Source organism: Herpailurus yagouaroundi, unplaced genomic scaffold, assembly GCF_014898765.1.
Source record: "Herpailurus yagouaroundi ecotype Mexico unplaced genomic scaffold, PumYag 163, whole genome shotgun sequence".
Taxonomy (NCBI): Eukaryota; Metazoa; Chordata; class Mammalia; order Carnivora; family Felidae; genus Herpailurus; species Herpailurus yagouaroundi.
The window spans coordinates 36,716,774-36,742,488 of record NW_024412404.1 but is presented as its reverse complement, the minus strand read 5'-3'; the positions used below and the strand labels follow the sequence as shown (position 1 = coordinate 36,742,488).

The 25,715-nt window shown below is 53.9% G+C and overlaps 1 protein-coding gene across 1 annotated transcript in view; it reads left to right on the top strand.

The window, feature by feature from the left end:
• SLIT1 (slit guidance ligand 1) overlaps window positions 1-25,276 on the top strand; it is a 175,739-nt gene extending 150,463 nt beyond the window's left edge. The window contains exons 26-37 of the mRNA XM_040486030.1: window positions 7,419-7,582; window positions 9,523-9,647; window positions 9,941-10,038; window positions 12,674-12,813; window positions 12,999-13,092; window positions 15,458-15,595; window positions 16,896-17,133; window positions 18,551-18,681; window positions 19,113-19,267; window positions 20,328-20,616; window positions 20,940-21,151; window positions 21,962-25,276. Of these exons, the coding sequence (XP_040341964.1) occupies window positions 7,419-7,582; window positions 9,523-9,647; window positions 9,941-10,038; window positions 12,674-12,813; window positions 12,999-13,092; window positions 15,458-15,595; window positions 16,896-17,133; window positions 18,551-18,681; window positions 19,113-19,267; window positions 20,328-20,616; window positions 20,940-21,151; window positions 21,962-22,200 (2,023 nt within the window). The 3' untranslated portion in view covers window positions 22,201-25,276. The remainder of the gene's footprint in view (window positions 1-7,418; window positions 7,583-9,522; window positions 9,648-9,940; window positions 10,039-12,673; window positions 12,814-12,998; window positions 13,093-15,457; window positions 15,596-16,895; window positions 17,134-18,550; window positions 18,682-19,112; window positions 19,268-20,327; window positions 20,617-20,939; window positions 21,152-21,961) is intronic.
• Window positions 25,277-25,715: the final 439 nt, after the last annotated feature.

The following is a 25,715-nucleotide window of genomic DNA, read 5'->3' as shown; positions in this document are numbered from 1 at the left end:
GATGTAAAAAGAACTTGTATTCCAAGAAACATGCCCCCCCACCATCTTCTGTAACTGTCAAAGTTTGTGGCTTTTGCCCTGAAACAAGTTTAGCTTGTGAACTTCAGATACTCCCCATCTCAGACTCTTACACACTCGGTGTTTCATCAACACAGCAATGGAATCTGAGAACGGTTCTTCATACGCAGTAATAAAAGTGGCGATGGCCATTTATTGACCGCCTCAGCTAATTTAGTCCTCACAGCGATCCTACGGCATAGGCACAATTATTCCTATCCTACACACGGGGAAACAGGCCCAGAAAGTGTGAGAAGCTTGCCCAACGTTGCATAGGTGGTGGGGGCTGGGGTCTTCTGTCTCGAAAGCCCATGCTCTTAAGCAAGACACCACACTTGGGCCTCTCCCTTCACGGGGTGGGGGATAAGCTCTGGAAATTTACTGCCCCCAAGAAGTGGTATAATGAGATGTAGAATTGCTTCCAAAACCATGTAGCTGGCAGTACTATGTGGATGTTTAAAAAGCAGTATGCCCAGTTCCTCGCAAGGGTAAATGTGGAATTACCCTGTGACCTGGCAATTCTACTTCTAAGTGTGTACCCCAAATAGTTGAAAGCAGATTCTCAAAACAGATACGTGGGGCTCCTGGGTGGCTCAGTCGGTTAAGTGTCTGACTCTTGATTTCGGCTCAGGTCATGATGTCACAGTCATGAGACTGAGCCCATGTCTCTCTCCCTCTCCTGCTACCCCCTCCCTCATTAATGCTCTAAACAAACACACAAATAAATCTGAAAACAGATACTTGTACGACCCATGTTCATAGCGGCATTATTCACGCAATAGGCAAAAATCAGAAAGCACTCAAGTGTCCATTGATGGATGAGTGGATAATGTGATATAGACATACAATGGGATCTTTTTTTTTTTAATTTTAAAGTTTATTTTGGAAGAGAGAGAACGAGCAGGATAAGGGCAGGAAGAGAGGGGGACAGAGGATCGGAAGCAGGCTCTGTGCTGACAGCAGGGAGCCTGATGCGGGGCTCAAATTCATGAACCGTGAGATCATGACCTGAGCTGGAGTCAGACACTTAACAAACTGAGCCACCCGGGCGCCCCCATACAATGGTATCTTATTCAGCCTTAAAAAGAAATGAAACTCTGTCACCTGCGACAAACATGGATGAACCTTGCAAACATGCCAAGTGAAATAACCCAGACGTTACAGGACAAACATCGTATGATTCCACCAATACGAGGCCTAGGAAAGTCAAATCAAAGCTACAGAAAGGAGAATGGTGGCTGACAGGTGCTGGGAGCAGGGGGGAAATGGGGGATTTTTGTTCAGTGGGTACAGAGTTTCTGTTTGGGGTGATGTAGAGTTTTAGAGCCAGATCGTGGTGATGGTTGCACAACATTGTGAGTGTTCATTGATGCTACTGAACTGCACACTTTTGCCATTTGGAGAAGATGGGGAAAGACTTTCTAGGAGGAGGGAACAGCATGGGCAGAGGCGAGAAGGCAAGAAAGTAAATGACATATTCAGGGATGCTGTGTTGTCCAGCATAGGACATACAGGGTTTGGTTGGGCAAGGAGTGTGGGGTCGGAAGAGACGAATCTGGAAAGGAACATTGAATTCCATTGTGAAGGGCCTTTTGTGTCACGCTAAAGAGTTATTTTACAGATAGAAGGGAATTGTGGAAGAATTAAGTCGCAGAAAACTCCTGGAAAGCTGTGGTGACATGTGGAGGCTGGCTGCATGGGATGAGGCAGGAGGGAGCCTGGCTGGAGATGGTGGGTCAAGACAAAGGCCAGGCCAGGGCTGTGTGGATCACTGCTCTCGGTGACTCCTGGTCAACAGGGCCGTGTTTCCATCTGCATTTGGTAGTTAGTGGTGGTGAGCTCAGTTTTGCGGATGTTTGGAACTCTGAGGACCTAAATTAGAGACACTTCTCTCCAGAGGGCATTTGTGCTTGTCTTCACAGGCACCAGGGTCTGCCCTGCTCTGGGCCCACGCACCGCCTTTCCTCACCCCCCCACTATGACAAGGGCCTGCTTTAGCTGCCCACGCCCCCAACACCACTTGCCAGGCAAGGCCTCTTCAAGCATCTGGTCCACCTTTCTTGCCTTTGGATTCCCCCTTCACGTATCTCCTGTACTTGGGACTTAAGTGTGCAGTTGACTACCCGTCCTTCTTCCTGATGAAAACTGAACAATATCCAAGTCCATTCCGATTTTGACTCTAGCTCAAAATCTAGAGGCCTCGTTTTTCAAGGGGGAGGTGGGAACAAACAGCATGTTTTCTACAAACAAAAAACCAGAGCTGCCAAACAACTGTTGAACCAGACGCATCTATAAATTCAGACTTTCTTTAGGAGAACAGTGACATCAAGCCAAAAAGCCAGATCCAATCTGGAAGAAATAAAGCAGGAGGTAGAGATCCGTTAAGCAGCAATTGTAGAACAGGGCGTCGGCATTGCGGATTAGATGTGTTTGTTCACTGCATCCAAGCCCCTCTCTCTACAGGGCAGCATCTGCGTGAAAGAAAGCTTCCAGTGAAGCAGCGTCACGAATAAGGTCTGCCCTTCATACCCAGGGTCTCAAATGGAACTAGGCAGCAGCCTGGGACTCGTGCGTGTGCTTGTGTTCAGGTGTGGGTGCACGCGCGGTACTGAGGACACGTGTACATGTGCACACACGTGTCCACCATCTGCCCCACACGGGAGAGCCATAGCTGTTCCATAAGGATTTCTCGAGCACTTGCAAGGAGTCAGGGAGTGGTACCAGGACGGCGTAGGCTCACCGCATTCTGCTTGGCTTCACAAGGGCCGTGTGCAATCTGAAGCAGGGGGAGGCACCCACGGCTCTGTAACAAGTCAGGGGTTGCCCAAGAGTTAGCATCCAGATGGCTCAGAGCCTGGAGCCTGTTTCCGGTTCTGTGTCTCCCTCTCTCTCTGCCCCTTCCCCGTTCATGCTCTGTCTCTCTCTGTCCCCAAAAAATAAATAAACGTTGAAAAAAAAAAAAAAAAAAAGAGTTAGCATCCAGAGTCCCTGGCTCCTGGAGTGCCCTCTGTTCCTCCTGTGACTCTTGCCCGGGCCTCTCCTCTTCACTAGCAGTATGTGGGAGGCGGGGTGAGCAGGTGCAGTGGAGGCTGAGGTCCACCACATTCAGTCTCCTTGAACTTCAGGAATCAGGACGCGTGGCGTTAGGTTCTTTGTTCTGCCATCGACTTGCAGTGGGATCCCAGACAATTCATTCTTCTCCTTGGGCCTCTTTCTTGCCTGTACCAAGGTTATTTCTAAGGTCCACTGTGGTCCATATGCCATAGTGATTGTAAGCGTCCACACTGCCCTGGGTTCGCTCTGCTGTGGTTTACTTTTATATTTACTTTGCAGTTAGTTCAATTTTCATCCATTTGTCCGTCCATCCATCCATCCATCCATCCATCCATCCATCCGTCTCTTCATCAACAAATATTCACTGTGTGCCAGATCCCGTGCCAAGGTTCTCCAACATCTTTCATCATTTCTATAATCTGGCATTTTGTTGCCTCTGATTTACTGCATGCTGGGAAGCTAGATCCCGAATTCACTAAGAATGCTGTGTGAAAAAGTAAATATGGTGGGGCACCCGGGTGGCTCAGACAGTTAAGTGTCCAACTCTTGATTTCAGCTCTGATCATGATCTCACAGTTCATGTGATTGAGCCCCCTGTCAGGCTCTGCACTGACAGCTCAGAACCTGCTTGGGATTCTTTCTGTCTCTCTCTCTCTCTCTCTCTCTCTCTCTCTCTCAGCCCCTCCCCTGTTTGAGTACCTAAGTGTGCCCTCTTTCTCTCAACATAAAATAAATAACTTTAAAAAGTAAATATGGAATGATTAAGTAGATCATACTATGCCCACAGGACAGAATAGCAAGTAGTTAATTGTAATTACGGCATCACAATTTACTATTTGATGACAACACAGGATAAAGAAGACTGTATACTCTTGATTTCACTGAGGTACACGTGTGAACACAAGAACTGGAAGGAAATCCACAAAAATTAAACTGGTTACATTTCTGGGATGATGGGGGAACTCTTTTCTTTTTGCATTTCCTTTGCTTTCACAGTGGGCTTTGTGCATTCTGCATGGTCCTGGCAGGTGTTCATTCGCAAACGGGTGTCAGGCACAGCGGGGGTCATGGTTTCTGCTCCCGGGGAGCCTCAGTGCAGCGGGAGACAGTGATGCACACAAATAGATTGCCCGAGAGGAGGGTGGGCGGAGGGGGTATAGCTCAGGTGAGGGAGACGTGGAAGTTTCAGTATGTGCTAAACTCTACTGTTGGCCGCTCTGTGAAACAGCACAGGAAAAGCTATTTTGGTCCCCGTTCCGTTAATGGAAGCCCAGCGGGGCCTTGGCAGGAAGACACCAAGTATCTTCTGTTTCAGCTATTTCCAAGATACACCAAAGATCAACACCACAGGATTATTGCTACTTTTGCCCGGGTGTCAGCCTGAACCCACAGTCCTTTTGGATCAACGAGCGGCCTGGCTGCGGTCCCCACCGCGGCCCTCACTCAGCCGGGCCTGTGACTTGCCACTCCACACCGAGCTCGCAGTCACTCCCGGTGGGAAAAGTGGCCCCCAGGTGAAACCACTGAAGTGGTCTCAAAACCCCAGCCTCTGGGTGAACCAAAGTGTGAAAGGTTGAATTCGGGTGTGGCTCCGAGTCTGTTCTCCATAGAAACAAGGAAAATACATTGGCCCCACTGGAATTTACTTTTGAAGAGCTTTATATTGACTTTGGTGCTTTCTGTTATTCTTTATTTCTGCTTTTATGTGAAGAATCGGAAAGGGACACTTGGATTTGAGGCGCACTTTTCCTGCCATTTATTGAGGGGCTGCTCTCTGGGGACTGGAACTGTGGCAATCCTGGCCTGTCAAGGCATCCACGGTCACGGTGACCTCGGCCGCGAAATGAGCTACAGGACTTGAAAAAAGTCACTCGTAATACACTTTAAATTCGTGGCCCATTACCAGACCACGACCCTGCGGTGCATTACAAAACATATTTTACAATAAATTCTACATTTGCCTCTTGAATAACATAATCGCATTACCTTGCACTTTTTACGTGAAAACCATTACTCTGGTTCATGTAACCATTTTAGAGCACACTTTTTGGTATTCCTGTGCTTTTTAAAAAAGACTTTGTTGTTGTTGCCGTTAACACACTGCAGCGTCAGAAAATCAAGGCACCCCAGCTTCCTGTACCTCTGAGCGGCCCCGGCCCCGTTCAGTGGCAAAGGGAAGGCGTCTCCGCTGTCCTGTGAGCCGGGCTGGATGTTGTCAGCAAATCAGGACAGAAAAAATTAAACACACGTTGAGGTTGAACTGGCCTTCTTTTCCACGCTGCGTTATTCCCTTGGTGCCCATTTTAGGTTATTGGTGCTTGTCTTTCTGCCCTCCTCCAGGCTGCAGGCTCTTTAGCGCGTCGTCAAGTGAGCCCCGGAGATGTGAGGCGGGCTGCTCAAGGTCACCGGGCAGGGCAGCGAGCAGCTGCGCCGGCCCCAGTCCAGGTCTCGCTCAGCCGCTTTGTAAGACTGCGAGGTCGTCAGCGGTGCTATTTTGGGGAACTCCTGCTCAGGGTTGCTGCTGCTTTCATCAGACCGAACGCACTTCGGGGGGGTCCACGTCCTCTCTGCTGCCCAGAAACAGGTGGAAGAGGGCAGCGCATCTATTTGGTGCTTAATAAATGAGCCCAGTCTCGCTAACGTCACGCGGCCTTATATTTTCAAAATAACGTTGATATAAACGAACCTCCGGCCCAGGCTCTGATTTTTCTATTTGCTAGGCCGAGGAACTCTACCCCCTACCCTCCCCTGCCCTGTCTCTGACCCATCTCTAAATCTCCCGCTGTGAGTCAGTGAGATGCTGCAGTTGTCCGCTGGTTGGTAAACCCTACAGAGTTGGCTGTGTGGTGTCGGTGTCGGGCGGGGATGGGAGGGAGCGGGCATGGCCTTATGCCGCAGGCGGGTGTGAACCGATGCCACCTCGTTTTGGAGGGCCTGTGAACACCCAGCATGCATATCCTCCGCGATCTAGAAGTAGAAGCCTGCTTCTGGGCACCTGTTCTAGAGCAATGCTCACACCTCCCAAAGAAGCATGGACAAGAGTATTCGCTGCCTTTGGAAACAACCAGGATGCCTGGCAACAGGGACATTGCTCAGTAAGCTAGATGTCCATTACTTTGGGATGCCAGGAAGCCCTTGGACAAAATGAGGTGGATCCATTTATGCTGATCTGGAAGGATCTCTAAGACATGTCACTTGGTGACAAAAAGCTGCCTGGGGACGATGTGCAGTAGGTGGATATAATTTGTGAAGAATCTTCTACGTCGCTATGGGAGAGGAGCGGGAAGCCACACGCCTGAGCGCGGTGACCATGTGGCCGTATGGCCATGGGTCCTTCTGACGTGGTAGAGGCACCGGGTGCAGCTTTTCTTTGTGATGTGGGTATAGTGTAGTTCATTTCAGGCTGTTACAAACAAGGCTGTGATCAGTCCCACCGCACAGACACCTTTATGCACCTGTAGAGGTGTATCTGTGAGATAAACTTCCAGGAACAGAATTGCTAGGTTCAAAGGCAACTGCATGGGTGATTTGATAGATATCACGAGGTTCCCTCTGTCAGAGTTACACCATTTTGCTCTCCCGTCAGTAACAGGAACATGCCTTTCTGAAAAAAATGAAGGTGATATTCACATAAGATCAAATGAACCATTTTGGTGTGTAAAATTCATGGCATTTAGTATGTTTACCACGTCATGTGAGGTGGAGACTTCTGTGCGCAGTTTGTCAAAGTAGTTTAGACTGAGAATGCGTTCGTGTGCTCCTTGCTTAGTTAAAAATGAAAAGAAGAATAACACTATGGGCTTCAGAGTCAGATCCAGACCCTGGATCCAGAGCCTGCCCTTCATTCGTTGTGTGACCCCAGGGAAATGACTTATCCCCCGTGAGGCTCAGTTCCCCCTGTTTGAGGTGGAGGAGAGAGCTTACCCCGTGGGGCTCGTGAGGATGTCGGATGCTTGGCTGTGGGAAAGCAGCTGGTTCATCCCAGCGGTAACTGGTGACTCCTTCCCCTCCGTGCTCTCTGGAGACGAGACACTGATGGCCTCTGGCCCCAACGGCGCCAGTTCAAGTCTCACCTCCCCGCTTTGTGCCTCAGCCTTTCTGAGACTGGTGCAATGTGCGCAGTGGGGAGAGTGGGGTGTGGGAGGACTCGGAAGCCAACACGTAGGAAGTGCTTAGAGCAGCACTGGCTACACAGGAAAGGCTCATGTAAGGGGGCTGTTGGGATTTTTGCCAGCCCCTGGCTGAGTGCGCCCGGTGGGTGAAGGAGCCCATTATAGATGCCTGCTTCTCTCTGCTCTCTGACTCAGGGCCATTGGTGCCAACCCTCTGTACTGTGACTGCCACCTCCGCTGGCTGTCTGGCTGGGTGAAGACGGGCTATAAGGAACCGGGCATTGCCCGCTGTGCTGGGCCCCCGGACATGGAGGGCAAGCTGCTCCTCACCACGCCTGCCAAGAAGTTTGAATGCCAAGGTGAGGCCAGGAGCACGAGAATGGGGTGGCGGGTACAGGGTTGCATCCCGCCCACCTGCTGCTGGGAGCCCATGAGACCTGCCTAATCCTGGAAGGGCATTCCAGGAGCTCCTGTGTCCCTGTGGTGACCCGCTGGATGGGGGGTGGTCAGGTGGCAGGAACGAGGCACCTGCTGCTTGTTAGTATGGCTGCCTTCTAGTCCTGACGTACAACGAACAAAAAAAAGCCAGGCAGAAAATCTCAGGCTGTAAGGGCCTTAATCCCTCCCTGGGGTTATGTAAGGAAAATAAAAATAGCAGCAGCGTTTCTGGAAGCTCCAAGCCTCTCAGCAGCGGGAGTGCTCGGGCCTCTCTATGGTAGGAATTGTGCGCGGCAATTAGCTTAAACCCCGAGCCGCTGGACCCAGCTGCCGCTCGCCTGACATTTGCAGAAATACAGGGACTTGAGTGTGATTGGAGACTCGCTCACGCTTTGCTCTGAAGCTGCCTCACTTAGGGCATCTGTAAATACTCATTCGGAGGTTGATTGACTGATTGACTGACAGCCCGGGAGCCCAGCTGAGCCAAAGGAGGCGGCTGAGGCCTGCCCCAAGCCCAGCTTTGTGTGCTGGGGGCCGCCTGGGGGGTGCAGCCCCTGCCCTCTGCAAGCTCACAGACCTCCATCAAAAATGAAACTGACATGGGGCGCCTGGGTGGCTCAGTCGGTTAAACATCCGACTGAGCTCAGGTCATGGTCTCACGGTTCGTGAGTTCAAGCCCCTCGGGCTCTGTGCTGACATCTCAGAACCTGGAGCCTACTTCGGATCTGTGTCTCCCCCTGTCTCTTGCGCTTGGTCTCTCTCCATCTCTTAAAAAATGAATAAATGTTTAAAAATTTTTTTTAAAAAATGAAACTGACAGCCATAGGTTAATGGCCACCTTCCATGAAGGATGTTGTCACAGGGGTAACAGTTCAGAGGGACCTGATCTGTGGCTTGCCTGTTGGGAGCAAAACATTTGCTCAATATTTATTTAATGGGGTGGGGTTGACACTGGTAAGTTTTTTTTTTTATTTTATTGAAATATAACATGCATAATAGCAAGATACACAGATCATAAGTGAATGGCTTGCTGAATTTTCACAGACTGAACGAACATACCAGGGATCAAAACACAGAACCCCATCAGTGCCCGGGAAACCTGCTCATGCTTCCTTCCAGTCATCACTGAAAAGTGTTTGTTTCTCTTAATGCTCATACCTCTTCAGCAGAACCAGTATTTCTCCTTTTCTAGAAGGAGTCCTAAGCGGACACCTGAGTTAACCAGCCAGTTCTATTTATTCTTGTGAGGGCCTAATGCCCCTCACAGGTGGTGCCCCAAGCAGCCTGGCTGCTGGCTCCTCGTCCACCTCCAAGTTCAGGGAAGAGGACCAGTGGGTCCTGGAGGGGCTGGGGAAGGTCTTGCCCGTGGTGACAGGAGAGGGTTCTTTCCTGTTCAGCCTTAGAGAGAAACATCTCAAAGACAAATGGGCTCTTTGCTCCTAAGCATGGCCTCTCACGGAGCTGTGTCCCCTCCCTGCCAAGGCGGCTGCCCTCAGTCTTCTGCTCACCGTGACCACGCTGGGGAGCGAGAGCCGGCTTCAGTGATAGTGATTGTGATGCCCTCACGCGGACGGCTTTGCCCTGACGCCGTGTGGGGGCTCCTTGGGCGTCCAAAGCCTGCCTGTTAAGCACTTTTCAGATTAGCTTATTTAGCCAATATGGCCCCCAAGGCAGGTGCTGTTATTAACCACACTTTACAAACGAGGGTCTGGAGGCCCGGAAGGTGGGCTTAGAAAGGGGGCGTGACCCAGACGCAGAGGAAATAAAGGGAGGGCTGAAATCTCCTTGGGGAGAGAGCTTCCAGCACTGTCTCTGAGGCTGTCCGGCCCTGCCCTCCCCTGATACCTACCCCCTGCCTCAGGTCCCCCCGCGCTGGCTGTCCAGGCCAAGTGTGATCCCTGCATGTCCAGCCCGTGCCAGAACCAGGGCACTTGCCATGATGATGCCCTTGAGGCGTACAGGTGTGTCTGCTCCAGCGGCTATAAGGTGAGTGGAAGCTGGGGCTGGGGAGGAGGAGGGCTGTTCGTTCAAGATCAGGTGGGGCTGTGCTGTCTTGTTCGCCACTTTGCCCACAGTGCCCAGGGCAGCTGCTTGAGGGAATGTTTAGTCAATGACCCAGCACGTGAATGAATGAATGAGTGAACGAATGAATGAACAGGTAACTCTCGGGACAGGGAGGCCTGCTGCTGAGCGGGCTGGCTGTCTCTGTCGGCTCACACCAATCCCTGGGTCCCTCTGAGGTCCTCCTCACTCACTGTCCCCCTCTCCCACCTGCCCAGGGCCGTGACTGCGAGGTGTCCCTGGACAGCTGTTCCAGCAGCCCCTGTGGAAACGGCGGGACCTGCCACCCGCGGCAGGGCGAGGATGCTGGGTTCACGTGAGTTGCCTGGAGAGGCTGGAACCTGGTGGGTGGGATGGCCCGGGCCTCCCTGTGTTGGAGGAGCAGGTGGGGGTGTGCTAGAGACCCCTCCATGCCTACCCATCACAGGTCCCTGCTGCCCAGAGAGATGCAGGCCTGCCAGGCTCACAGCAGCAGGTAGGGCAGGGGCTCGGAGCTACACTGCCCGCCCCTGCTCCAGGCCCCTCCCTGTTCGTGCCAGGTGCCAGAGGGCCTTCTGATGGCACTGGGAGTCCATGGCCAAGGCCATGTGCAGTGGCAGTGCTAAGGGGCATTTTAGGGGTGTTTTAAACCCCTATAATCTCCACTAACCCCAAGGCCTCCAATTGGAAGTCAACCACCTGCTTGCTGTGCCGGGGCTGCCTGACGGCAGGCCCCCAGCCAGCTCCTTGGTATCAAGCAACCCACCCCCCACCCCCCGAGGTGGGGGGAAGTCCTAGTCTCCTCCCGATAGTCCTGCCTCCTGCTAGCAAGTACGGGGCCACCTGCTATGGTCTCCTGGGTCATACAGGTCACACCTGGGCGGCCGGGCCTCCTGACTCTTCTCTGAGCTCACCACACAAGCCCCCACCCACTCTGCTTTCCCCCAGGACCCCTCCACGAGCCCCCCACCTTCCCAGAGCCCTCCTGGACCCAGAGCTTTTCAGAGGAACACACAGTATTTAGTTACTGAAAATAAACTGCCGGCCGAACAAATTTCCTCTTCAGAAAATGATGAGTCTGCTTAGCAGGAATGGCCAAACCTGTCTCTGCAGACCTAAATCACCAGATGTGAAAAATAAAACACTAAACAGCCTCTCCCAGGTCGTCACCTTGGAAACGGCGTCCATACAATAGGCTCTGTCCAACCCCCTCCTCATTGATAGACTCCAGGGGCAGGGTTCTGTGGAGAGTGGGGAGCTAGGGGAGCCCCCTCAGACGCTTCCCGCTAGGTGGGGGTGGGAGCCCTACAGATGACAGTAGGCCCCGAAACAGTGCGCTTCAAACCTTTTTGCTCACGTGCCCCCACGAAACTTAATTCCATCCCCTCTCACACGCTCTGACACTGACGGCTGGAATTTTTCGTGGTAAGTTGAACTTTGCATTGCAAGGGAGGTTAATTTCCAGGATATTGTAAATATTAACATTGAAAGACCTCACTTTTTACTTCACTCTCATCACTTGCCAGTGGAATCTGAATAGCGCAGCAATTTGATACACTTAAAGATTATACCCACAAGCTCCTGTTTTAACTGCTTAAACATCTTCCCTCTCTTTCTCCTCCAACTAGTATTTCCATTTTACTCCCCAACCCCGCCTCCATTTTTGTTCGCATGTGATCTGTTGTGATGCTAGAGAGTCTGTTTATTGAGCACGCTGCCATACTTCTTTGCCACCAACATGGGAATGGAAGTTTAAAGTTTTTTTTTTTTTATTTCTTGTCACCATAAACTTCTGATGAACGGTTTCTTTTTCAGAGTCGTCATTACAATAATCAATGATATACAATTGATCAGAACATAACTCCGCTACAAAATTTTATTGATAATTATTACAGATAACAGGTGGAGCTTTTTGTGTGTAATTTTCTGATTCATGTGTCCCAGGGTGAATATGACAGAATGAGGACTCGGCATCCAATATATTCCTTTATAAAAATATACGTATATAGCTATAAATGCTGAGAAAGAGTTGTTGAAATAAATCATTGGGATTAGATATTTTATTGTAGCATGCCATTCAATTATTTGAAACCCTTCCAAGATTATATACCAAAAACCCCAGAGTGATCTGTCATCAAAAATTATTTTTATTTTTTAATTTTGTTTAAAGTTTATTTATTTTGAGGGGGGTTAGGGGCAGAGAGGAGAGAGAGGGAATCCCAAGCAGTCTCCATTCTGTCAGTACAAAGCCTGACACGGGTCTTTGTATGAACCCGCTAACTGTGAGATCATGACCTCGGCTGAAGAGTCGGACCCCGACTGAGCCACCCAGGTGCCCCCAGAAATTATTTTAATGCTCGGTCAATTCTTAGTTGTCCCTTTATCTGGTGCCTGAGGGTTTTAGGCTCCAGGCACGTCCCCACCTTGGACTGCAGTTGGGAGAAGTGCACGTGCCTTTCTGAAGCTCTGGGTAGGTCTGTTTAGGGAAGTGTTTGTGCAGGACTTGAAGATCTGGAAATCAATTTCTCAGACATCTCTGACCCACAGATCTCTTGGCAAACCGCAGGTGCTCCCCCAGCTGGAAGATCACTGGTCTCCGGGACCCTCCATGAGCTGATTCCTGTTTATACCCCAGCCCCGTTCTCGCCTCATCCCTGACATATGGGCTAGGTGTCCTCTGCCTCTTTGTCCTCCTCTCCCCGGCCTCAGTGTGGCCCCATCCTGGCCTCTCCTCTGGTTGCCGGTCTCCTTGTCGTCTCCCCGGCTAGACTGAGGGAGCCCCCAGAGTGCAGGACTGTCTTGTTTACTCTAACCCCAGTGCCTAGCACGGACCTGGCCGGGAGTGGGGACCAAAGCTCTGGGATCATGATGGTCACAGGTGGACACAGGCTTCCACAGTGCCTCAGGAAGGCTGCTGCCCTGGCCCTGCCCACCTGTCCGTCTCTCCTCACCTGCCCCCCCCCCAACCTCAGGTGTTCCTGTCCCACTGGCTTTGAAGGACCGACCTGTGAGGTGAATACGGACGACTGTGTGGAGCACACATGTGCCAATGGGGGCACCTGTGTGGATGGCGTGGGCAACTACACCTGCCAGTGCCCCCTGCAGTATGCGGGTAAGTGTGGTGGAGTTTTGGCATCTGTGGGGAGAGGTGGGCAGGTGTGCCTGCCCTGAGCCCCATTCCTGTGGGCAGGAGGGCTGGGGCCCTCCCTCAGTGTCTACAGGAGGTTTCTGCCGGGCCAGCTGCCTGGCAGAGATTGGGGCAGCTTCTCTCCTGCCTCTTCCTCGTTCTTTCCCCAGGAAGGGCCTGTGAGCAGCTGGTGGACTTCTGTTCTCCAGATTTGAACCCGTGTCAGCACGGAGCCCAGTGCGTGGGTACTCCAGATGGGCCAAGGTGAGTGTTGCCCATTTCCAGGGCCAGGCAAGGGCATGGGCCTGGAAGTCCCCTCCCCTCTGGTCTCCCCCTTCTGTTTCTTTACTTTGTCAAGTGAGTTTGGTCTCAGCTTTACGAGGGTTCAGGGTGGTGGCGGTCGCAGCTTTGGTCAGACAGACCTGGGTTTACAGTGTGACGCTGAATGGATGCCTTGACCGCCTGAGCCTGTTTTCTCGTCTGCAAACTGGGCACCCGGTGTCTTCCTCGTGGGGTGGTTGTAAGGGTCAGATGAGCAAATGCACAGAAAGCACTTAGCTCCAAGTCTGACATCTGATAAGTGTGCCATAAATGGCTGTTATCTTCCCAGATCCACAATTTCTCATCCCCAATTACAAAATGCACAAAACTCTGAAGATCAAAAGTCCGTTTGATAGCAAAATCTGGTCTGACCTGAACGTATCTGGTAATAAAACCGGACGTACAGTGACACGAGGCTACTTATAGTCAATCTTCTTGCTGCAGAAATGTGAGTGTGTGTAATTAAGGGGCTGCCCCAGATCCCGTTATGTGTTACATAATGCTTTAGGCATTGTGTCACCTTTCCAAACCCCAAAAGATTCTGAATTTCAAAATCTATCTAGCCCCGGGAGGTTTGCATAAGGGGTCGTTGACCGTTGTCACCGTCGTTGTTACTGGCATATATGGAAGTGCATTGTCACCTGAAGACCACATCAAGGTCATGGATTTTAAAAATGTTTCCATCTGCAGTTTTGCAAACAGAGTCCCATTTTGGGAAGCCCGTTCCACTGGTCAGGACAAAACAGATGGTCAGGGTTGAGGCCTGTGGCTGAGGGACCCAACCCCAGCCACTCAGGCCAGGGTCAGGGGTCGAGTCCCTCAGGAAGCCCACTGTCCAGCAGGAGCTGCCCAAGGACAGTGGCAGGAAGCAAGAGACCGGGGTTATTGAGGTCCAGCCTGAGACTGAGGGGTGCATGGGAGACCCCACCCAAATGCCGCCCAGATGCTGCACTTGTGGGGTGCCGCTGGGGGTGGAGTTGCCATGGCAGAGGGGCAGTGGCAGCTCGAGGGGTGTGGCTGCCGCTCAGAGGGGCTGGGCCTCAGACATAGAATAAAACAGGACTGCACGCGGTCCCTCGCCCTGTGCTGGGAAATGAGCAGAGAGCAGCTGTGTGGTGCCTGTTCTCGCTCTCCTGTTTTTGCGGGCGGGTGTAAGTAACTCCACTGTGCCTGCAGCTCGGCGGGTATTCAGTCCCTGAATGACCGAGGGAGCGAATGTAAATGAGTGGGCGGAGGCTCAGCTGCAGCACATTTTCCAGACTGCAGCCCAAGACCCAGTAGGGCATTGCGATCAATAGGGTGGGTCAAGAGTACCGTGAAAAACTAACATTGAGAAGCAACATGCCATTTTACGTAGTAAGGAAAAGTATTGTGGCGTGAAACCATACGGGTGCGTGTGTGTGCATGCTCACTGGGGTAGGAAGGTGTCGCTTACAGCCTGGAAAACCGGGAATGAATAAAAACATCCAGGCAGGGGTACCTGCCTTCCAGGTTGCGTGGTTGAACCATGGAGTTTGCAGTTTAAAGAGTTTCCAACAGGGAATCTCTTGATGATAGCTGGGGGTGCTTCCTGGAGGAGGTGAGGTTATTGGCCAGGCTGGACTGGGGCAGGGAGAGAGGAGGGGGATGTTCCAGAATCAATAGGTGTGAAGGTAGGGAAGTGCTGGTGGGTGGGATGGGGGCTGCTGCCAGTGGAGACCAGTCTGACCACGGGGTGGGCCCGATGTGGGGGGAGCAGGCCAGGGGGCATCTTGCGAGGCTGTGACTGAAAAGTAGGGGGAGGAGTGCGCTCCTGATTTGATAGGCAAGTGGTTGACCCCCAGGTCACCGAGGCTGGGGGCTGGGCTGGAATCGCTGAGAGGGGGCACCAGCCCTGCAGAGGGAGGGCCAGGAGGCTGGTCCAGTGGAGCTGGGGAGGCTGGAGAAGAGGGCAAGATGAGCCCCAGGATTCAGGGCCTTGTGCTGGGGAGCAGCTGGGCAGGTCGAGAAGGGACTGAAGTTTGGCCTCGGTTGTGTGGTCAGTGGCCAGGGTGGGTCTTCCGTGACCGGATCCCCATCTCCTCGTGCCCCTCGGTGTCCATCCTCCTAGCCCGGAAGCTGCTGTCACTCAGAAGCCCACACAAGCTCCTTTCTTGTGCCAGAAAAGCGTACCAGGACGGGCTGGGGGCATCTTTCTCTCCAGAGCTCTGCTTGATCTCCTGGGTGTCCCACAGACGCGCAGGCCTTGAGGTTCTCTGTCACGTACACATAGCCCCTGGGCCCTGCGGGCTCCCGGCTGAGTGAGGGACTGATCCCCCCACGCCCCCAGGTGTGAGTGCGCATCAGGTTACGCAGGTAACAACTGCAGTGAGAACCAGGATGACTGCAGGGACCACCGCTGCCAGCATGGGGCCCGGTGTGTGGATGGAGTCAACAGCTACTCTTGCCTCTGTGCTGAAGGCTACAGGTGAGTGGTCCCTCTGTGCCCCGAGTGACTGAGGCCTTCTAGCCTCCAGCCGCTGAGCCGGCAGGAGGGAGCCAGGGTCAGAGCCTGGAAGTTGGATCCTGGGGTTTTAACCAAGGCTATGCCATCCCTAGCTGTGTGGCCTTGGGGAAGTTACCCAACAACTTGGATCATAGGCACAGGGTCCCTAAACTGTTTGGTTGAGGGAGGGGGTGGTGGGTACAGATTACTGGCCAATGCCCACCACATCCTGCCCAGCAAAACCTCTGAAGACACGTCCTAGCGTAAAGGTCATTTACCTTCACAGCCCGACTTCTCTGAAGAGTTGGGGGTGAGGAACACCTGCCCTCCTTCTGGCCATCCACCTCCCGTGCTCTGCTTGGGTCTTTTTTTTTTTTCCCCCCATGGTTTTATTGAGATACAATTCACCCAGCTTCAGTATATAATTCAGTGGCTTGCACTCTATTATCAGGATTTTGCATGCGTTAACCATAATCAATTTTAGAACATTTTCATTACTCCAACAAGAAACTCCATACCTCTTATCTGTCACCCCACCGCCCCCCATCTCAGCTCCAGGCAACCAAGAATCTGATATCTGTCTGTAGAGTTCCTTATCCTGAAGATTTCATATAAATGGAATCATACAATCTGTGGTCCTTTGTGACTGGCTTCTTTCACTTAGCGTCATGTCTTTGAGGTTCATCCATGTGGGAGCATGTATTAGAACTTCATTCCTTTTTGTGGCCAAATAGTATTCCGCTGCATGAGTAGACCACACTCGTTTATCCATTCATCCGCTGACAGGCATTTGGGTTATTTCCGCTTTGGGCTGTTGTGAATGCTGACGCTACAGGATGTATGCTGTGTCAGAACTACCTGCCGGAAGTACTGTCCCCTCTTGTATTTGTTTAGTAATTGGAGTCTTCTCTCTTTTGCTCGTGTCTGTTTTTTCTTTTCTGTAAAATGGGCAAGAGTAAAATTTGCTAGCAGACTTGACTGCCACGAGCCACGAGTGCTTCTCAAGCTTTAATGCGCACACGATCTTGTTAAGCAGATTTAGGTTTTCCATTTCTGACAAATGCCCAGGTGATAGCTATGATGCTGGTCCAGGGACCACCCCTGTTTCCTACCTTGTCTTCAGTATCCTTCCGGCTTGTTCTCGAGGAAAGTGTTCATTAGGAACATCTTCTGTTGCTTTAAGGGTCCAGTTTCCCAAGATGTTTAGTGATTTCTCTCCAGGACTGTGGGAGAGAAAGATGTTGCCTTGCCCCTCCTTTGACCTGTATCTTTTCCCTCTCAGTGGGCAGTTCTGTGAGACCCCTCCCCGCCCACCTGCCCCCAGAAGCCCCTGCGAGGGGACTGAGTGCCAGAATGGAGCCAACTGTGTGGACCAGGGCAGCGGGCCGGTGTGCCAGTGCCTTCCAGGTTTCGGCGGCCCCGAGTGTGAGAAGTTGCTCAGTGTTAACTTTGTGGATCGGGACACCTACCTGCAGTTCACCGATCTGCAGAACTGGCCACGGGCCAACATCACGCTGCAGGTGCGTGCCCAGGGCGCCAGTCACAGAGGGGAGTCAGGCAGCAGGGGGCTGTGGCCTCAGGTCCGAGCATCAAGCGGCATCCTCGCCCAAAACTGGGAGCAGCCTGTGTCAGTCAAAACCCTTGGGATGTGGGTCAGGCACATCTGGAAATGTTATCAGGTCACAGAAGCAGTCTCAAGGCAGGGCCGGAAGTGGTCTCCTGGGTGACCGGGTCCTCTGCCACTATCCAGTCTCGCCTACTCCTGAGCTTCAGCCTCGAATGCTGCACACGGGTTTCTCCACGTGGCTAGGACGCAGTCAGGGTTGGCTCTGGGCTTGTATCTTTGGCCACCTGTCCCTGGGGCCCTTATTTTGCCATTTCGTGTCTTGAATTTCATCTCAGAACATCAGTGTTTCGAGGGCAAAGAGCGGGTCCCACTTGAATGGCACTGTTTGCTAAACGTTTCTTGGGGAGGGAGAGGACAGTGCACATCGCATGATAAAAGTTTGCGTCTCCTCTTTGGCCATCTCCCTCTTCCAACAGCTGCATTCCCTACCCTGGCAGCCACTTCTCCTCTCTGTCCTCTTCTTTTCTCCCAGAGCCCTTCAGCCTCCCGACGTGCTTACTGTGCTCTCCCCCACTTTATCACCTCTCCTAAGTCTTGCCCATGTACACTGTCTATACTGCAACAACACAGCCCAACTGCTCAGTAAAATAAAATTCACCACACCCTCCCAGCCACTGCCTCAGGCACCTCCTGCTGTCCCCGTCACTGGCCTGTCTTCAGTCCCATTCCCATCCCTGGACCAGTCACTGAGTCCAGCGAAACGGGTGCTATGAGGTGTCCAGCCTGGGCCGTGTGCCAGCCCTGTGTATGAGACCAGGGAGTCAGGCTGTCTACCGGAAGCAACAGGGGAAGAGGGACAAGGCAGGATCATTGTTTCTACGGCTTCACAGAGGGCTCCCCCTACCAAGGCAACTCCAGCTTTTGCTCACACAGATTCAGAGACCGGTGCTACCTCCTGAGTGGCTCCTTCCAGGTTTGGGTGGTCATGGCTATTAGCCCTCTTCACCTTGTCCTCTCTGTGGCTCCCAGAGGCCCATAGAACAAGCTACCCTGCATCGATCTGACTTTCCTCTCCGGGCACATAGTCCTAAGGTCTCTTACCTGCCCCTTCTCACACGTCGTTTCCAGGCCTCAGCTGGTCTGTCTGCCTTCTCTCTGTGGCCCTGGCCAGCCTGGCAGTGGATGGGATTTGAACCAGGGGCTGCCAGCCTCTGTCAGCATCCCCTTGAGGATGTGTCCCCTGGGCAGCCAGGGGAGGGCAGCTCTACGCACAGCATCCCTCTTCCAAATGTGGATCCCCCATCTGTCCCACCTACCTGTGCCACTGCTGGGTGGGGTGGGGTGGCAGAGAAAGTGCCCTTGCCCATCAGGTCTCCACGGCAGAGGACAACGGGATCCTGCTGTACAATGGGGACAATGACCACATTGCAGTGGAGCTGTACCAGGGTCATGTGCGTGTCAGCTACGACCCAGGCAGCTACCCCAGCTCTGCCATCTACAGGTAAGGCTTCCTCATACCCACCGCCTTCCCTCAGGGTGTCCCAGGCCAAGAGCAGGTGGTTATCGGGACCTCCAGAACCTGGGCTGCCCATGTAGGAAGATACAGTATTTGGGCCCATCTTGGAGCTGAGGCTGAGATCGAGGCCTGAGCAGTGGACCGACCCTTCCCTATCCTACCTCCCCCTCACAAGGGGGTCTGTAGTGGGAAGGGGAGGGGGGATAATTTGGAGACCCCTGCCCCAAACTGCTCACCTTTCCCTGGGGAGTCCCAAGAAGCAGGGCAGGAGGGGCCAGGCCCCAGGCCACCGAGTCCCCATGGTCTCTCCCTGGAAAGCAGCTGCTGACCAGTGGCGTTTTTGGGGAAGGACCCAGGCAGGGATGGGCTGAACTGAAGCCCATTCCCTGGGGTGGGGGCACCCCCTCTTCTTCTAGTGCTGAGACGATCAATGACGGGCAGTTCCACACTGTTGAGCTAGTCACCTTTGACCAGATGGTGAATCTCTCCATCGATGGAGGCAGTCCCATGACCATGGACAACTTTGGCAAACACTACACACTAAACAGCGAGGCCCCCCTCTACGTGGGAGGTAAGGACCTGGCCAGGTTGAGGCTGCGGCTGGCTCTCCCCAGGCCTCCCCATCAAGCAATGTGACAGCCATTCCAGGTGGGGCCTCTGTTGCTTTCTGGCCTGAGTCTTGCCAGGACAGCTGGTGCCCAGGCCACCGGATGACAGGGGCATTCCAAGCTGCCAAGGGATTGTCCTTCCTGGCCTGGAGCCCAGGCTGCTGTCGAGCTCAGACCGACCAAGAAGGATAGATGCCTAGGTTAGCCTGGCCTTGGGGGAAGCCTGGAACTTTCCTAGCTCTTTTCCAAAGTGGGTACTTTCCCTCTTGTCTTTGGGCCAGAAGGGGCTTGTCAAGCATTCAGGGTCCATTCCCAGTCTTGGAGCTGCTGTGAGAGACCCAGGCACCCAGCAGGAGTCTCCGCATCAGCTGGGGACCTCCCAGCTGGCTTTACAGGCTTTGCAGGTTAAATGCCCCTGTCTGCCACCCGCCAACATTTCCAGGTCTGAACAAGTCGGTTCTCTGCAACAGAGGGCCTTGGTGAGACTGCAGGCGGGTGTGAAGGAGAGAGCCCTGGGCTCTACTCCCAACTCTGCTGTTTGTTAGTCGTACAATTTCAGGCAAATCACTGACCACAAGATGGGTTTCAGCTACTCCTCCCTCAAGGGTTGCTGTGATCACCACGACAGCAGGTGACAAAGTAGCATACACCTTGGTTCCAGGCCCAGGTCCTCTGCTGCTTTTGGAGTCTTTGGGAGGTGAAAGCTGGTATCCCAGAGGGCGGGAAGGGTGAGGGCAGACTTTAGGCACCCAGAGCTTCCTTTGTCAGCTGGCCACTGCCAAGCCTGGCACCTGTGGGTTCTGGTCATTGAGGGAACAGGCTTTCCTTTTTTGTTTTCTGGGGGAAAGGAGTCTGGACCCTCCAAGGTGGCAAAGGATCTTGGCTCAGGGTTGCAAAGACAGAAAGACGGAGGCCGAGGGTGGGAGGGAACACTGTGGAGATGCCCAGTGGACCGAGGGCAGTAGGGTCAGACATGGTCTGAGCCTGACTCAGCCCAACTCTGCTCGCTCCTACCCACCCAAGGGATGCCAGTGGATGTGAACTCGGCTGCCTTCCGCCTGTGGCAGATCCTCAATGGCACCAGCTTCCACGGTTGCATCCGAAACCTGTACATTAACAACGAACTGCAGGACTTCACCAAGACGCGGATGAAGCCAGGCGTGGTGCCAGGCTGTGAGCCCTGCCGAAAGCTCTACTGCCTGCATGGCATCTGCCAGCCCAATGCCACCCCTGGGCCCGTGTGCCATTGTGAGGCCGGCTGGGGGGGCCTACACTGTGACCAGCCAGCCGACGGCCCCTGCCATGGCCACAAGTGAGCCTGAGCTGGGTTCGGGGAGCCCTCACCCCTTGCCCGTCCCTTTCCCCATGCTGAGGGCTGCTGCATAGACTGTACTTTTAACACCCCAAACTGGAACATGTGGCCCAGCACAGGGTTTTTTTTCCATTTTTTTCCCGTAGTTTTCAGTTTTTATTAACAGGAAGAGGTCCCTAGGGATACAGAATCACATTTTTCTCCCTTGTTTCAGTCTTAGGAATAGGATAACCTCCCCGGATGCCAAAGCTGGGGGTGTGGGTTCCCTGGGATTGGACTAGCTCCAGCCTATTCTCACAGTACCTTTTCTCTGTCCCCTCCAGGTGTGTCCACGGGGAATGTATGCCCCTCGACGCTCTCTCCTACAGCTGCCAGTGCCAGGATGGGTACTCGGGGGCTCTGTGCAACCAGGCTGGGGCACCTGTAGACCCCTGCGGGGGCCTGCAGTGCCTGCATGGCCACTGCCAGGCCTTGGCCACCAAAGGGGCACACTGTGTGTGTGACCCAGGCTTTTCGGGCGAGCTGTGTGAGCAAGGTCAGGGGCCCCCCTCCTGACATGCCCTCTCCAGGGCCCCTCCCCACAACTTGCATTAGTGACTTGACTTTTCCTCCTCCAAACCCTGGCATCCCCTCTGTGCCTCCTCCCCTCTCCTCTCCCACATCTTGGGCTGCTCTTGGGCCGTAGTACCCATTACCCTCTAGGCTCTGACCCCCACCCCCAAATGGTTCGGCTTGCCCTGAAGCCCCCTTATCCAGGGCAAGTGCCCCTTCTGGCTGGGGTCTCTCCTTATCGAAGGGGCTGCCCAGGGGAACAGCTCCTGCACAAACCTCCACATCTTGGCCCCATCACCTTGCGACCCAAGAGCAACAGGAAGTCTGAGGGTTGGGGACTCTTTCCCAGGCCCTCCCTGGCCCGTGTAACCAAGATGTTTCTGCTGGGATTGAGACTGCTGAGGCTAGGCAGAGGGAAGCTGGAGAAGTCCAGAACTCAAGCACCTTCAGGGGCCCTTAGGCCCCTGCTCCTGGCACAGATTCCTTCTGTATTGTTCTTGCCTCCCCAGTCTCCAGCCTCCTCTTGCACTCTTCCAGCAACTGGGAGCCCACTTACCTGACAGCCTAATCTATCCTGGAGGGCCCTGGCAGCTAGAAAATTCTTCCTACTGACTGGCCTATGGGCCCAGAAGGAAGCCTGTGCATGTGCATGTCGGGTGGGGTCGGAGGTGGAGTCTAAGCGCTAGAGGACCTGGTCCTTGGATGCGCCTCTCTGCCGCCTCCGGCCTCCCCGGGGCCGGCGCTGGCCCATGGGTGTGCCCTGAGGCTTTCTCTTGGTGTCTGTCCTATCCAGAGTCCGAGTGCCGGGGGGACCCTGTCCGGGACTTTCACCAGGTCCAGAGGGGCTATGCCATCTGCCAGACCACGCGCCCGCTGTCGTGGGTGGAGTGCCGGGGCTCATGCCCAGGTCAGGGCTGTTGCCAGGGCCTGCGGCTGAAGCGGAGGAAGTTCACCTTTGAGTGCAGCGACGGGACCTCTTTTGCCGAGGAGGTGGAGAAGCCCACCAAGTGTGGCTGTGCCCTCTGCGAGTAGCGCCAGGCTAGACGGGGAGGGGTGAGGCAGGCGAGAGGGCACGGCTGCAGTGAAGCCGGGTGGCCCGCAGTGGGGTGGGGGTGCGGGCCATCCTGCCTGTTCCTGAGTGGCAGGGCCCTCTGGCCCCACCCCACAGCAATCTCTTGGGGGGGGGGGGGTGACCAGGCCGGCAGCTGGGGGTGGGGTGGGGTGGGTGGGCGTGGCCCGGGCTTTAGGCCGCCCTCTCCAGAAGTGCCTTGCACAAACAGGCGCTTAATAAATATTTGTTGAATGAATGTGTGCTTGAGGTCAGGCCAAGAAGTGCACAGAATGATGACCCTCCCCGCCACCCACCCTGCTTGCCTACTACCTGGGTCCGAAGAAGGGACTGGCCCCTTCCCAAAACAGCCTTTCCCTCTCGCAGGTGGCCCACACTGCCCTCAGAAGCCCCCTGTCCCCTGCAGATAACTTTGAAGCCTCCCCTGGGGCAGCCAGCCAGGATCTCTGCTTTTTCTGCTGCTGCAGCAGCATCTGCCAGCAGTAGGCCAGGCTGCGCAGGGGAAGGGCCCCCTCCTGCTGGCCGGGAAGGGACTAACCCTTGCCTCCTGGGCTGATGTAGCACTAAAGCCACTGCTCCATGGGGAGTGAGGCTGCAGCTAGAGGAGGGTCCCTTAGGACCAGACCCCTGAATCCTGAAGTTACGAGTTGACCATTGTAGCTTCAAAAACGTCCACTGGGTCTGTTTGGAGTGGCAGTCCCACCAGAGAGGACAGGCGCTGGGAAGGTTCTTGGTTCCAGCAGAATAACCACCACCTCCAGACACCACCAAAGGGGCATTGGTCCGAGGCCTTCCTAGCCCCTAGCCAGCCACAGGATGCTGTCAAGCCATTGGCAGGGGCAAGGGGGTGTGGTCTAGGCTGCTTAGCCAGGGAGGCTTCCCCTCCCACGGAGACTGGGTCCAGACCCCCTCACCGTGCAGGCCAGTAGGGAGCAGTGGTACAGGCACCAGGAAACCTCTGCTGCCTGTCACTCTGGGCAAACGTCTTCCCCATCTATGGTCCTCTGTCTCCTAGCTGTCCCATGGGGAGGTGGTTTGACTGAACATACATATGAGCAACGTAGACCTTCCCACTGTGGCTCCGGAAGGGAGGCTAGAGGAGGTAGAAGATGCATGTTCATGAATCACATCAAGTATTTATGTGCCTAACTGGGCTGGCACTGTGGGTGTTCTGCTCTCATGGACAGATATGAACTAATCGTAGAGCATCACAGGAATGACCGGGATGCCTGGGAAGAGTTGAGCCGAGCGAGGGCTCCAACCACTAGACACTGGCCCAGGCTAGGGCTGCTTACCCCAGGCGTTTGCAAGGAAGGACTCTGTGTTTGAAGAGTCACTGAATATGGGCCATGTGACTACAACTTCCATGCTTCCATGCTTCTCTTCCATGCACAATGAAAACACAGATTATCTTTGAGCTTAAATAGCAAGCTGGCTAGAAGATAGGTCACACTCTCCTGTCCAGATGTCTCCCCAAGACAGTGTGCCCCCAGGGGACGCCAGTGGGCAAGAGGAGCAAGCATGTCCCTTTCCTGGCTCCTTCCACCTGTAAACAGAAGACAGGGCTGGGGGAGCCTGCTGGGTGGGGCTGAGGTGGTAGTGCACCTGTGTCCTCAGCCACCATGGGCGGTGGGAGGAGCTCCTGGTGCTGAGCGGTAGAGGGCTGGAGCCTCCGACAACTGAGGAAGCCTGGCACGCTCTACTACACCAGGACTCTGGCCAGCGAGTTGGAGCCCTGGAAGCCCTGTAATGGGAAGAGGATCCTGCCCTGCCCAACTGCAGAGGCATTTTCATGGCTGGATCTGCTTCTCACCAGGGACCTGGCTCTACTTTCTTGTGGTTCTGAGCAGGGCCACGGTGCCCTTCTCCGTGGACAGCAGCCTTGAGGGCCTTCTCCTAGGGCTGCACGGCATCCCTCTCTTACCTACAGTTTCTGGACCACGTGAGACCCTGGAGAGCAGCTCTAGCGCTAGGCAGGTACTGATAATATGGAGGAAAGTTCAAGTGCAGCTGGCACTTACCCCTTCCACGGAAGAGAGGTGTTTGGGCCAACTGACCCCGAGACACTTACCTTCCCGTGGCCACCACCACTCCGCCACTGCCCTGGAGTAGAAGTGGCTTCCTGAGCTTGAGGGGCACTAACCAGCAGCAGCCTCTTCATCTGCGGATGGGTGATGGCTGCCAGGAGTCCTGCTCTCCCGCTCCCGTGGGGTTGGGAGGGCAGAGTACGGGGTGTGCGTTTGCAGGGGGTACCCTGTGAGCTGGGTGCCGCCCCTACCCGGCCCTCCACAACACCCCGCATGTCAGCCTGGCCCCGCATGCACCCTCAGTGGAGCTGCAAGATTGGGATCCACCACAAGAGTAAGGGCAGCAAGGAGCCACGTGGTGTGTCCCAGGATCATCGTTTCCTCAACCACCAACCTGCAAGTTGCTAAGGAACTGGACCACCGCTCATCGCGTCCGTCCACATTTAGGCCCAGGAGAAGGCTCTGGCGAAACAAGCTCCGATTAATCACCTCCACACCTTGTCACCCCTCTGATAAAGACCTTCGTTCACTTTGGTGTCACCACCGGCTGTCTCCATTCAACATGCACCGAAGGGACACAAGCGGGGCAAGTCCTGAGGTTGCTGCTGCTTTGGTAGCACTGCTGGCGACGGTGGCCGGGGCTCCCTGGGAAGGTGTCAGGAATAGGCCGGACTCGTCTCCTCTTTGCCTGCTGTTAGCCTAACCACGAAAGTATCTCTTTATACAGAATACTTAACAGATTCTAATATATATTTGTATTTCATTTTGTTATAGTATTTTTATATGTTAAAGTCAATATCTCGTGTCCCGTTTTGATTTTCAGATGCTGTGTGGTAGTGACACTTTGTTTAGGGGTCTCTGTCTGTAGTCTTATCTGGATCACTCTTTTAGAGAGACTGGTTTAGAACAGGCCCGTGAGGGAGCCACACCTGCCCTTTCCCTAGAATTATTCTAGAACATGTTGGATATTGTCTGTTGTCTTCCATGTGAACATGACATTGATTCACTCAGGTTCTGCCTTGTTGATCTCTTTTTCTGCACTAAGGATGAGCCCAGGGCTGCTGACATGCAGATTCCCAGGGTTTGAGGGTTTCTGGGCTGCCTACACACTGGCCACAACCCCCCGATGGCTCTCAGAGGCAGCACATGTAGGACACCTGCCCTTGGAACTCTCTGGTCTTCATGAAGTGGCAGAGGAGGTCGGTTCTTCCCAAAGGAGGAAGGGGAGGTCTGGGGGATGGCTTGGTCATAGCTCCCTGGGGATGTGAGTGCAGGGGCAGAGCCTGGCCCTGCACAGCACACGCAGAGATCTGGGCAGGGGAGGGGTCCTCATCCTCATTTCCCCTCAAGTATCTGGAGTCACACCCAGAGTTTGTGAACAGAGTCACATCCACATTCAACCTGGCTCTGAAGGTTTCAGTTCACTGGGGCAACAGATTAGAAAGCAGTAC